The sequence below is a fragment of the Pristiophorus japonicus genome, chromosome 4, assembly GCF_044704955.1.
Source record: "Pristiophorus japonicus isolate sPriJap1 chromosome 4, sPriJap1.hap1, whole genome shotgun sequence".
NCBI classification, from domain to species: domain Eukaryota; kingdom Metazoa; phylum Chordata; class Chondrichthyes; family Pristiophoridae; genus Pristiophorus; species Pristiophorus japonicus.
The window spans coordinates 215,050,369-215,064,721 of record NC_091980.1 but is presented as its reverse complement, the minus strand read 5'-3'; the positions used below and the strand labels follow the sequence as shown (position 1 = coordinate 215,064,721).

Here is a 14,353-nt window from a genome sequence, read left to right as displayed (position 1 = left end):
TGAAATATTTTATATATCATATCATATAGATCTTGATCCGCTCTTTCCACTGAGCTATTCAGATTGAAAATCGATTCATAACTTTTTGAAATATAAAACAAATAATTGACAAAGTGCGAAGGATTTAAGTGCATTTGTTTCGTGTGCACTGCTAACAATCTCCACGATTTCTTTTACAGCCTATTTTTTATTAGCACGAACATTAAAACCTTCAAATTCTTTGTCATCAGAAGCACTGTCTTCAAATATGACATTGGGCCACAACTTGTGCCAACACCTCTTCAATGAAATGTTTTTTACTTCTCTCCCTGCCAGCGAACATGCATAGATGGCATCTTTAATATTGTTTGCTCTCTGGGAATCAAAGATTGATTGATCGCTATTAATTAATTTGCGCATGAAGTTATTCCTATAGTGGCACTTGAAGTTTTGTGTGACATCCTGACCCATAAGTTGAATGAGCGAGGTCACATTGGGGGGCAATTAACATGCAAAGATGTTGCCACAACTAGACATTTGATCTGCAGTCAATTTTTTTTCCGGCACCAGTTCAGCAAATGTTCTTGAATAATTCTGTGCGGCCTCATTGTCTGCTGATTTTTTTCCACTCATCACATCCAGCTGGCGAATGCCGTGACGATGCTTAAAATGTGTGAGCCAGCCTTCTGAAAAAATGCACTCTTCAGTTAAATTCATTTTCATCTTGATGTCCTTGGCCTTTGCTGTAATCATTGGCCCTGAAATTGCCACACCTTCAGACCGTTTCAAAGAAAACCATTCATAAAGCACTTGGTCCAGTTTGTCAAGCTTCGGCTTTCGCAAATCCTTGTGGGACATTGCCTTCACGGAAGATTCAGAAGCAGCGGTGAAACTTTCTAAATCTTTCTTTTGCTTCTTGACATCATAAATTGTTGATGATCCAACTTCATATTTGTCCATTAAAGTACTCACACTTCTGCCAGCTTCAGACTTCTTTATAATTTCTCATTTCTGCTGAATGTTCAATACTTTTCGTTTCCGAATGCTGCATTTGCTTTTAGTGCTGTCAGAAGGCATTTTAAATTGTTTGATTTCAGGGTGTTTTGAACAAGTACACTCGACAGACTGATGCGTTGCAGTGAACTGCTTTCAATGTGTGTGACAGTTGAAAAGTGAGCAAGAAGTCCACGCCTGCGTCAATTTATTTGTAATTGAGCAATCTGTTCACGTTTCCGATAGTTGCAGTGAGCGAGATATTCACGTGTGTGACAGTTAAATTGCCGAATCTCGCAATATTTTAAATTCCGTTACGGCGGGTTTTCCGTTACATTTGTATGTGGGTAAACGAGAGTTTACTGTACTGACCATTTTACCAGGTTCTTAACGAGTTTCCCGAGCGCAATTATCACGTCGGGTAGGTCGGGCGGGTGTTGTGTCAGCATCGAATGAGTCATTAACCTGATAGCTGCAAATGGTCTATGAAAGCTCCCATTTCATAGGTGTTGACTTTCCAAGGTTAAAAGCCGTTGCTAACTGCATTTAGAAGACAGGTTGACTTTTATGCAGCCAGCAAGTGTTTGAAGTAAACTCTCTATCCAGTGTCACCTCAGTGGAACAACTTCTCTTACCATTGACAAATCGCTTCTTTCATCTCAACCTCATTTGCTAGCTATTCCATCAGCATCGGTGTCCTTGAAAAAATCTCACCTTGGTCCTCAGATTCCCAACATGGTCAGCCCCAACACCAGCATCACCGAGCACACTAGCAACACCAACATCCACACCAACCTTCTCCGTAATCAACTGATGCCGCACTGGACACAAGGCAACATCACCTGTGCACATTGCTGCCCGGGACGCCAGTGATGGCCTCACCGTGTCCAGATTTGCTTCACCTAACACTGTACACCCTGGCTGCCACATGATACGCCAGGTTGGCACCACCCCATACCAGCACCATAAAGCAGCCTTACAAATTCCAAGCCATTCCTTTCACACTCATCACCATTGGGGGAGAAGGGGAGGGGTGGGGGGGGGGTGGTGTCTTACCATTCACTGGAACTCACGAAGACACTTTCAAATGTATCCAAGAAGGCAAAGTGGTGAAAATAAAGATTTCAGTGCTTGACAACACATTAACAGAAACTTTACATGAACATTCGCTAAAGCACTGTCTACCCTTGTGTGTTGTCAGTTTGAATGATTGGACAAGGATGAGGTTGAGTGTAATGAATGGCTGGTGAGATGGGGAAGTGATATTGTAGATAGAGAGGGATGGGTGGAGGTGTAAGGTAAGTTGGTGTGAGTATGAATGAGCAAGTGTAGGGTAAGGAAGGCAGTGATGGGGATGTGATGAGTGGCACAGGAGGATGAGATTGAGTCTGGCTTTGCAGTAACGTTTCATGATCTACTGAGATCATTGAAAGGTTTGCGCCACTGCTGTCATGTCCTCCTGCTGACATCCCTGCTTGTGCCCTTATGTGCAATTTGAAACCAGGCTGTGTTGATCTCCTAGGGAGGTCTTTTCTGTCCATTGGAAGGGAAGAGAACCTCCCTGCATGCTGTGACTCCCTCCATAAGCATATGGAGGGAATCATGGGCGAGCCTGAGTGCATCCGTGCACCTTTGTGCAGTGCTCGTCAGTGTTTGCAGAAGCTCAATGCTGTAGAACACTGACAGCACAACTGTCAAAATGAATGTGGACATGGTCCCTTTAAGGAAACTGGCTGATGATGTCATCAAACCAGCTTCATTTAATTGGCCAGGAACCTCACAGGGTGTGCTTAATAAGCCCCATCAATGGAAGATTGTTCATACAGTGTGGGCTGGAGCAAGTAGCGGCTTTGCCACCCACCATCTACCTCATCTGTCCAGTCTCGCCACAGTTGGCGAGATCGCGCCGTTATTTTCTAAGGAGTATGTGGCCTCCTTATTCTTTCTACCAAAATGTACCACCTCCTACTTACCTATATTAAGGTTCAGTTGCCAATTACACACAGTTTAATAATGTATTTCTGTACTTCGTGACAGTCCTCTGTATTAACTATACCCCCCCCCCCAATTTGGGGTCATCCACAAATCTTGAAATTGTACTTCCGATTTTCAAGTACATTTTACATTTTATGTAAATGGTGAACAACAATAGTTCCTTGTGGAATACCACTGCTCTCCATTTACCAGTCTGAGTAATTACCTTTAATCCATAATCTCTGTTTTCTGTTTTATAGCCAGTTTGCTATCCATTCTGCTACTTGGCACCTTACTTCACATGTTCTGACAGTCATGAGTCTACCTTATCGAAGGCCTTTTGAAAATCCAAATATATTATGTCTACTCATCATCATAGGCGATCCCTCGTATCGAGGATGACTTGCTCCCACGTCAAAAAGGGATGAATTCACAGGTGTTTCAATGAAGGACCTGAAATTCCAGGTCCCGAACTACATCCTAACGGGTGGAAGATGCCTGTGCTGGATCTTTTTAACGTGTGGTGGCCGTTGCACACCAGCCACCACATGGGCTTGACAGAGCTAGGACTTGGTCCAGTGGCAAGGATTAACCAAGACGACTGGATACCAGCTCTGCTGCACGGACCTAGTGAGCACACATATCACAGTGTAGGCTGGCCTGTGCTGCCCCTGGGCCCATTCCTCTTCTGGCCCCAAACTCATGCCTCTCCTGGATCCCGATCACATCTTTCCACGATCACTCACCGTTCCTGCACCCCAACCTCGCCACTCCTGCTATACTTGCCCACACTCCAATCACCGACCAGCATAGAGGACTCTACACTTTAGAGAAGCGCAGACTTAGGGGTGATCTGATTGAGCCTTATTAGATGATGAAGGGAATAGATTGTGTTCGATTTGACAGCTTGTTATTCTAGAACCAAATGTTGGGAGGATCTACGGTCGGGCCTGAATCACCCTGTTCTCTCCCTGGGAATGCTGCAGTTGAATCGGGAACCATTGTTCTTTCTTCCTGGTCTGGCCACTAAACATTGGTATAATATTCAGACGGCATGGTCTTTCTCTATTATTACATCTTGTGTACATCTGAGTTCTTGGCCAACAGAAGACCAACATGTAAAGGGGGTTGGGGTGATAACAAATCCCTTCATCCGGCAGAAACCAAGTGATAATGGTATTAGGATCCTATACATAATAGGACCTTGATTAAATATAAATTCAGGAGTCAGGCAGGTGTTAGCTTTAAGATGGCCGTGTGTCAGAAAAAGCAGATAAGTGAACTGCTTTGATAACTCCCATTATTTTTTTTAATTTATTTTTATTCATTCATGGGATGTGGGTGTCACTGGCAAGGCCAGCATTTATTGCCCATCCCTAATTACCCTTGAGAAGATGGTGGTGATCTGCCTTCTTGAACCGCTGCAGTCCATGATATGTCTACTACATTACCCTTGTCTATCCTTTCTGTTACTTCTTCAAAGAATTTAATAAGGTTAGTCAAGCATGACCTTCCCTTTTGAAATCCATGCTGACTACTTTTTATTATAATTTCAGTTTCTAGATGTTTTTCTATTACATCTTTGATTAAGGGTTTCAGTAAATTTCCTACCACCGACATTCAGCTGGACTTATTCTATTTCACTTTTTAAATGTCCACCAAAATGCATTTGTATCTCTACTATCTCTTGCCTAACTTTTTAAAATATGTGCGGATGTAATCCATCTCCAGGGTGATATGACAGGTGAACATGACATTGGATAATGAGATAAGTCCTTTTAAAATAAAAAGAGGGGATATGCTAAATAAACTAATCAAACTCAAAAGAGGATAAGACCCCTGGTCTGGATGGATTGCATCTACACATTTTAACAGAATCTAGGGAAGAGATAGCAGAGGCATATTTACTACACATATTTAATAATTAGTTAGAAAAATGTGTACTGTCAGAGGACTGGCAGATAGCTAATACCTATACGGACCAGGGCTTTAATCCCCTCAGTTGTGTTAGTTTATCAATTATCTCCACCCTTTCTATCTTAAATGTATTTATATATTTTTTTATGTCTTCTTCTACTGTCATGTCCACCATGTTTGTCTCCCTGGTAAATACCGAGGCAACGTAATTATTTAATATTTCTGCCATTTTGCTGTCATTACCTGTGAGTTTATCGTTACCTTTGCCCCTTATTTTTTTATTCATCCTGGTGTGTCATTACTGACTAGTTTATTCTTGCTTTCTAGTTTTAAATGTTTCCTGCTGCTGTTCTATTTTTTTGTTTGACAGTACATTTTTCCAATTTATTTTCCCGGTTTCCATTCTCATCCCTTCAAATCTGCTTTTTTTCCCGAATGTATTACTTTGGTCTTTATCTTACTTATGTCCTTTTCAATCTTTATCTTAAACCTTATTATGTTGCGATCACTATTGCATGGATGTTCTCCTACGCTTACTTCTCTTATCTGTTCTGGTTCATTTCCCATTACTAGATCCAGCAGTGCTTCCTTTCTTGCGCTTTTTATATACTGGATAAGAAAGGAGTCTTCCACACATTATAAAAATTCCATTCCCTGTACACATTCCACTAGCTCTTCTTGCCAGATTATTTGGAGTAGTTAAAACCTCCCATGATTATTATTCTATGTCCTTTACTCATTTCACATATTTGCTTACATATTTCTTCCTCCTCCTCCTTTCCACTTTTAGGTAATCTGTAGATGAACAGGTTCCCACTGGTTCTGTAGGTTAGTTCCAGTGCAGCGGGGAGCTTGTTGACTGTGAGGTGGAGCATGGCGGCGAGAAAAATCGAGAAGAGGGTTCGGGCAATGACGCAGCCCTGTTTGACCCCTGGTCCGGACATGGATTGGGTCTGTGATGGATCCGTTAGTAAGGATCACGGCCTGCATGTCGTCGTGGAGCAGGCGGAAGATGGCGACGAACTTTTGGGGGCATCCGAAACGGAGGAGGACACTCCATAGACCCTCACGATTGACAGTGTCAAAGGCCTTTGTAAGGTCGAAGAAGGCCATGTATAAGGGCTGGCGCTGTTCCCTGCAATTTTCCTGTAGCTGTCGCGCTGCAAAAATCATGTCCGTTGTGCCCCGTAGGGGACGAAATCCGCACTGTGACTCCGGGAGGAGCTCCTCGGCCACGGGAAGAAGACGGTTGATGAGGACTCAAGCGACGACTTTCCCAGTGGCTGATAGCAGGGAGATTCCTCTGTAGTTGCCGCAGTCAACCTGTTCAACCTGCGTCGTCTCCAGGCCAGATCCAAGACTACCCCAACCTCTGTCATCGAGCTACAGTACGCGGACGACGTCGGCGTCTGCACACATACAGAGGCTGCACTACAGGACATAGTTGACGTATTTACTGAGGTGTACGAAAGCATGGGCCTTACGCTAAACATCCGTAAGACAAAGGTCCTCCACCAGCCTGTCCTCACCGCACAGCACTGCCCCCCAGTCATCAAGATCCACGGCGCGGCCCTGGACACTGTGGACCACTTCCCATATCTCGGGAGCCTCCTATCAACAAGAGCAGGCATCGACGATGAGATCCAACACCACCTCCAGTGCATCAGCGCAGCCTTCGGTCACCTGAGGAAAAGCGTGTTTGAAGACCAGGCTCTCAAAACTGCCACCAAGCTCATGGTCTACAGGGCTGTAGTAACACCTAACCTCTTGTATGGCTCAGAAACATGGACCATGCACAGTAGACATCTAAAGTTGCTGGAGAAATATCACCAACGATGTCTCCGCAAGATCCTACAAATCCCCTGGGAGGACAGGCACACCAACATCAGCGTCCTCATTCAGGCTAACATCCCCAGCATTGAAGCATTGACCACACTCAATCAGCTCCGGTGGGCAGGCCACATAGTCCGCATGCCAGACACGAGACTCTCACGCAATTGCTCTACTCAGAACTTCCTCATGGCAAACGAGCCAAAGGTGGGCAGCGGAAACGCTACAAGGACACCCTCAAAGCCTCCCTGATAAAGTGCAACATCCCCACTGACACCTGGGAGTCCCTGGCCCAAGACCGCCCTAAGTGGAGGAAGTGCATCCGAGAGGGCGCTGAACACCTCGAGTCTCAACGCCGAGAACATGCAGAAATCAAGCGCAGACAGCGGAAAGAGCGTGCGGCAAACCAGTCCCACCCACCCCTTCCCTCAACGACTATCTGTCCCACCTATGACAGAGACTGTGGCTCTTGTATTGGACTGTTCAGCCACCAAAGAACTCACTTCAGGAGTGGAAGCAAGTCTTCCTCGATTCCGAGGGACTGCCTATGATGATGAATCTGTAGTATACTCCTATTAGCATGATCAATTCCTTCCTATCTTTTATTTCAATCCATGTGGATTCTGTATGTATCCTTCTGTTAGTTATGACTTTTTTTTCTTGTGCAGCTACCACACCCCACATTTTTCCTTCCCTATCCTTTCTGATTATGTTACAATCTACAATATTTAGTTGCCAGTCCTGTACTTCTTGTAGCTATGTTTCAGTTATTCCAACTACATCTGGTTCCTTGCTATGGATTATTGCCTCCAGTTTCCCCAGTTTTATTTTGGATGCTGTGTACATTGCTGTGCAGGCAGTTTAAATCATCTTCAATAATTGTTCCTTTTACTTTAATTTTAATAGTCCCTTTTATACTTCTGTTTTGTAACTGTATTAGTTCCCTGACAGTTATATTACCCTTGTTTCTTACATTGGTCTGACCTTTACTTTCATCTCCTATTTCTTTTATCTTCAGACTTCTGTTATTTTCACCAGATCCCTCACCCTGTCTTACTAGATTAAAGTCTTATTGCCAGCACTGTTTATCCTTTGTGCTAGGACATTGGTCCAACTCCAGTGGAGCCCATCCCAGTGGCACAGTTCCTTCCTGTCCCATTACTGCTGCCAGTGTTCCATGAAATGGAACCCCTCCTTCTAACACCAGTCTTTCAGCCATGCATTCACCTTCCTGATTGGCCTAGCCCTATGCCAATTAGCATGTGACTCGGGTAATAATCTCGCAATTACCACCCATGAGGTCCTGTTTTTTAATTTAGTTTATAACTTCTGATATTCCCTTAGCAGGACCTCTTCTTCTCTATGCCACTGGTCCCAATGTGGACCATGACAATTGGATCTTCCCCTTCCTTTTACAAAATCCTTTCCAGTTGCTCCGTGCTATCCTTTGCCTGGGCAACACACCCTCCCAGACTGTCGGTCGTGACTGCAGAGGACACAATCTATCCCCCAGTCTTTGAGTCCCCTATGACTACAACAGTAGGGAAGTCAAAGAAGCCCCATGCCAGACACCTGGTAGCAGAGACAGAGTCCGACAAAGAAAGGTAAGTGGGGACTTGGGTGGAGTGAGTGGAGGCCACTACAAGCACTCTCCCTCCATAGGAAGACCTCTGAACACTTCTCAGCTCCTACCATAACCTTCTACATGGCAGCCCAAGGAAGTGTCAGTATGGAGGGCAGTGAAGAAGCAACTAGCGATGATACCAGCAGAAGCATGGGGAGGATGTACCAGGTTGGGCAGTGAGTTTGTGGTCGGTCCTGCTGCACAGATTTATTTCATCCTCCGCTGCTATCCCGCCTGATTTTGAGGCGGGTTTATGGAGGTAAATCGAGCCCAAAGTTAGGCCAGAGAGTTGAACATTAGCATATTGTATACAATATTACAGTCTAGCACAGTTGTCATGATTATTTGTTAATTTCTAATTGTTAGCCTCCAACTTCCTATTTCAGATCTTCATGATCAGACCCTAGAAGGAACTAGCACTGTTCTGACACTGTTTTGTGCATCAAATGTCTGGCCTCGTGCCACCCGCCCACCTACCATCCCCTATAAATCTTCAGGTCAGTTTCTGGAGCAAACAGCTGCTTGTTCTGGCATATTACAGGCCACCGACATCAGGCCTCTGGTTACCCACTTATCTCCCTTACTCAGCCACCTGCTTTCTGGCCTCCCTACCTCTCCCTTTTCAAATATTCATGCTGGTTCGCAGGGGAAGTTGTGCAAATATCCACATATTGCATCCTAATGACTGCAAGAATTATTTTCTCCATATTTCCAACATTAATTATCATTAAGTAGAATTAGAGCACTGTACAGAACTACAAAACATTTTTTTCTGAGTTCTCCCATTTCTCCTCAAGTAGTAGTGTACCTTGGAGTACAGTTCCATGGGTTCTGGTATTCTGGTAGTTTGCTATTCTTCATGTGTGAGCCTAAACACCAAAGGCTAGACTTTCCATTTCACATCACTGGCCTAGTGCCCATATATTGCCCAAAACAGCCTGCTATCGCTCATTTTGACCGAAAAGTGGAAAATTAGGCTGGAACATTGCCGGAAAATTCTAGTATTGGTAAGCAATTGCACCTTAGGGGCATCACAGCTGAATTTCATCTTGTTCTCATCTAATCTCCATGCGCACAGACTTTTCAGCATGCGTCACAGGATAGTGATCATGAACCACTGCTGATCTTTTTCTCCCTCCAAAGTCTAGGAACCTTAAGGCTAATTGTATTGTCACTACTGCTGAGATCAACTAACTCATCACAATCCAGCAGTTTAACATAGGGCCTTATTGTTGTATTTCAGTACCACACCACATGGTTCAATTAACCCACGATACCATTGTATAAGCTACAGAATATTTGTTAAGCCAATATTCTTTGATTAACTTCGATAATTGTAATAGTCTCCCATTTTAATTTTTGTAAGACAGGAACTAAAGATGGAAGCATAAATAATGTTCACAACAAATTTTTTTGCAAATTTCTATTATCATCACAAACTCTAAGCCTATATTTATGAAATGTGGAAATTATGATTGTTATCAGAGGCAAAACAGAATATATAATTAGTCTTGGCTTGCTAATTAGTTTAATTACAAAAGGAGCTTCCCCTAAATAAAAATATTGCACATTCTTGTCACAAACCTTAGAATATTACAGGTAAGGCTTCACATCAGGGAATAGTATATTGCGATACACTATACAAAAAAATTCAGACCTCCATAAACTCAGGATTATTGGATTAAATATACTTTTCACAGTTTAAATTTCTGTTTCACATGCTGAGATGCGTGATATTGCAAGTGCTTTACTTGGATGCAAAAAGCCTCCTGCGGTCATTAAGGAATTGATGCTGACAACAGTGTTGACTTGCCCATGATGTTTGAGGCACTGAATAAAACATAGAGAAATCTTTTTCAATGTTACTTTGATTGTGTTCATTTGACATCACCTGTATGTCAATGCATGGTTGCAGTGATTAGTGTATATTCATAGGTGTCAAATTGAACAAAGAGCTGACAACATTGGCATGCACAATTGTCTCTACAGCTTGTTTTTCTTTATTCCACGTGCTGTGCACTGGAACTCTACATATTTATTTAGTTCAGTTTTAAAGGGAAAACCTGTAGTATTGCAAATCGTACAGATGTTGTGAATGGATTGATTGCATATATCTGACATATAGTTAATCCTATTTCTCCCCTAATCCACTGTTGGCTAGCTTACATTGTAAATGGTTCCCTCTCCTCAGGTACTGTTCCTCTTGCTTTCAAAACAGCTGTCATCACCACTCTCATGAAAAAATCCACCCTCAACTCCTGTCTTTCCAAACTACTGACCCATCGCCAACCTTCCTTCCTCTCCACAGTTTTTAAACGTGTTGTTGTCTTACAAATTTGCAACTCCATGTTTGAATCCTTCCAAACAGGCTGTCACAGCCTTTGTATTGTCCAACTGCTTGCCCGCTTTCTAGTCTTGCATTTTAAAAAATTTGTTTCTGGGATGTGGACAGCAGGGCACAAGGGAATACCACCACCTCCACGTTTCCCTCCATGTCACACACCATCCTGACTTGGAAATATATCACCATTCCTTCATAGTCACTGGGTGAAAACCCTGGAATTCCCTCCCTAACAGCACTATGAGAGTACCTTCACCACACGGACTGGAGCGGTACAAGAAGGCCTTCTCAAGGGCAATTAGGGATGGACAATAAATGCTGGCCTTACCAGTGACACCCATATCCCATGAGTAATTTTTTTTTTAAATACCTTTTTTTCCTGGTAACTAACACTCAAAACTGACTTCTAAGAATGACTGAGAATGTGAGGCCACTGTTTGCAGGGACAGAAAACAAGAGACCAAAACTGCTGTCCACATTAGTTTATCAAATCTACTGTTTACGTAAATTTGTAGAATGGAGAAATTTTGGCTTCAAGATTATATGCAAATATATTTTATATCATCTTTAACCAGTAATGGCTTTAGCTACTGAGATCTGAGCAATTGGACACTGCTCACCTTGTTATGTTGCACTACAAATTTGAATAAGGTTTGAATTTCCCATCTTGTCTGCTTTCATGCAAAATTAGAAATACTTGCTGGTCTCAGAACAGTAAGTCTATATTGCAGTGGTTAAACCAAATTCTACTGCATGTGGGAATGTAAACAAAAATGTGTTTAAAATTGTGCTAAGTTGCTTTGGGGATAGAAGGAGAATTAAAGGACCATGCAGCTAAATTTAGAAATGATATTTTGCTGAGATTGGTCACAAATGGTCTCTGTTCAATTCTTTTCTTGTTGGGAGCTCTGCAGATAATCACATCCAGTACCAGAAATTCCTCAATTGTTGATTTTTGGTTCTCTGCCACATATAGCTACTCAAAACTGGGGTCAGGGTGCTGGTGGAGAGAGCAACAATATAGTAGTGCAGACTTATTTCTGTCTTCAATCGTTCTGTGTTGGATAAGTCCTCTACCCATTATACAGATTCATTAGCAATATATGATGGTCTCAAATTTCCCCATTGCCCTTTTTTGGCATGTTGCAAGAGTTACGCCTGTAGAGGGCGCTGCACTGATTTGGATTTATAATCACCGCAAGTTCCAGTGCAAAAGCTCATTGAGAGTCTGTAGCTAAGTCATCATCAGCATAGGCAGGCCCTCGGAATCGAGGAAGACTTGCTTCCACTCCTGAAGTGAGTTCTTTGGTGGCTGAACAGTCCAATACAAGAGCCACAGACTCTGTCACAGATGGGACAGATATTCGTTGAGGGAAGGGGTGGGTGGGACTGGTTTGCCGCATGCTCTTTCCGCTGCCTGCGCTTGATTTCTGCACGCTCTCGGCATTGAGACTTGCAGTACTCAGCGTCCTCCCGGATGCACTTTCTCCACTTAGGGTGGTCTTTGGCCAGGGACTCCCAGGTGTCAGTGGAGATGTCGCACTTTATCAGGGAGGCTTTGAGGGTGTCCTTGTAACGTTTCCACTGCCCACCTTTGGCTCATTTGCCATGAAGGAGCTCCGCATAAAGCACTTGCTTTGGGAATCTCGTGTCTTGAATGCGAACTATGTGGCCTGCCCAGCGGAGCTGATCGAGTGTGATCAGTTCTTCTATGCTGGGATGTTAGCCTGGACAAGGATGCTGATGTTGGTGCGCCTGTACTCCCAGGGGATTTGTAGGATCTTGTGGAGACATCGTTGGTGATATATCTCCAGCGACTTGAGATATCTACTATACATGGTCCATGCCTCTGAGCCATACAGGAGGGTGGGTATTACTACAGCCCTGTAGACCATGAGCTTGGTGGTAGATTTGAGGGCTGGTCTTCGAACACTCTTTTCCTCAAGGCCGAAGGCTGCACTGACGCACTGGAGGCGATGTTGAATCTCCTCATCAATGTCTGCTTTTATTGATAAGAGGCTCCCGAGGTATGGGAAATGGTCCACATTGTCGAGGGCCGCACCGTGGATCTTGATGACTGGGGGGCAGTGCTGTGCGGCGGGGACAGGCTGGTGGAGGACCTTTGTCTTACGGATGTTTAGCGTAAGGCCAATGCTTTCATATGCCTCAGAAAATACGTCGACTATATCCTGGAGTTCAGCCTCAGAATGTGTGCAGACGCAGGCGTCGTCCGCGTACTGTAGCTCAACGACAGAGGTTGGGGTAATCTTGGACCTGGCCTGGAGGCGGCGACGGTTAAACAGCTTCCCACTGGTTCTGTAGTTTAGTTCCACTCCAGCGGCAAATGTAAGTGTAATGAATGGCTAGCGTCGTTTGTTCACCGCTAACCACAAAGTCTAGGCCTTTGATATTCTTACATTCTGCATAAGTTTGCTTTGGCTGTTACGTGGTTGTGCATTCTACTCTGTTTGCTCTTCTGCTGTGACTGCTAATCTCATTGATTTTCACCGAGCCTTCATGTCAATCTCATGTTTTATATACATAAATGTCTTCAAGAAACATTCATTGTTACACTGTATTAATTCCTACTCGATAACATTTTTTTTTTTCAGCCCACAAAATAGATTACAATCTTATTTATAACATTGTGGAAAAGTTAAAACAGACATCTACTGTTAGAAATGCTAGTAAAAATAAAGATAATTTCATAGTTAAAAAAAAATCCAAAGGATCCTAAACAAAAGATAAATTACAGTTTAATGTCAAAGGTGATTTTTTCTGCTTTAAATGTATGCACTATGGTTAAGTTAAAATAAAGTGAACAAAGAAGTGCAATTAAAATTGTGTTGATTGTGCTGTTAACCTGTCATTAACATATTTTTGCAGCACTACAGCTAAAGCCAGATGATGCTCTATTTTACAAATTCCGTGCAGATGTTCGAGGCCATTTGGGTTTGATTGAACAAGCTATAACTGATTACAAAAAAGCCATAGGCATCCAAGAAGTTGAATAAAACAGATGACTACTTTTACCTAGAAAAGTAAACAACTACCACAAAGACACTTGATATTAAGGTTAGAAAGAAAACACTTTGATAAGAATAAAAACAAATAGAAGTTCAAAATGCGATTTCTTGTGGAACTGTACAAATGCCTTACTACAGATAATATTTAATTACAAATGAATTTAAACAACATAATTCAATACAGCATATTGCTTGATGGTATCACTACAATGTCAGTTTTGTAATTTTTTTGGAAAGATAAATACATAACGTGTGTTGCTGAATATTTAGATATAAAACAATTCAATTCTGTAATGTCATTGCTTTTTCTGTCACTTAGAAAGGTTGTATCTTGTTAAATTGCTTATTTTCTGAGTTAAATTCTTTTCAACAACATGACATAAAAGATATGACTATTAAAAGAATTTTAAGATAATTTCAATTTTGATTGTAAAATGTGAGACTGGGTTGTAAGAATTTTCCTTTAATTGTTTTAACATTCTTCGTACATGGAAATTAAATTTCATTCTTGAAAGCAGATCAATTAGTAGACAATTTTTTTGTTGAAGAATGTTTATAATTTTGATTAATAAAAATGTAGATAGTCTTGTTTTGTCACCAGCTCCACATCATCTATATACACCATACTGATCATGCTGCATCCTCATTAGTGAGCTCTTGCCATGTCAA

At 42.5% G+C, this 14,353-nt stretch overlaps 1 protein-coding gene across 6 annotated transcripts in view; it reads left to right on the top strand.

Moving 5' to 3' along the window:
* The window catches only part of ttc6 (tetratricopeptide repeat domain 6), a 630,178-nt gene extending 616,174 nt beyond the window's left edge, over positions 1-14,004 (top strand). For 5 of the 6 annotated variants that reach the window (XM_070879081.1, XM_070879080.1, XM_070879076.1 and 2 more), the window contains 2 exons: positions 8,704-8,814; positions 13,545-14,004. In XM_070879081.1, coding sequence (XP_070735182.1) covers positions 8,704-8,814; positions 13,545-13,672 — 239 coding nt within the window. In that variant the 3' untranslated portion in view covers positions 13,673-14,004. The remainder of the gene's footprint in view (positions 1-8,703; positions 8,815-13,544) is intronic. The other variant, XM_070879079.1, reaches the window with a different exon arrangement.
* The last annotated feature ends 349 nt before the right edge of the window (positions 14,005-14,353 follow it).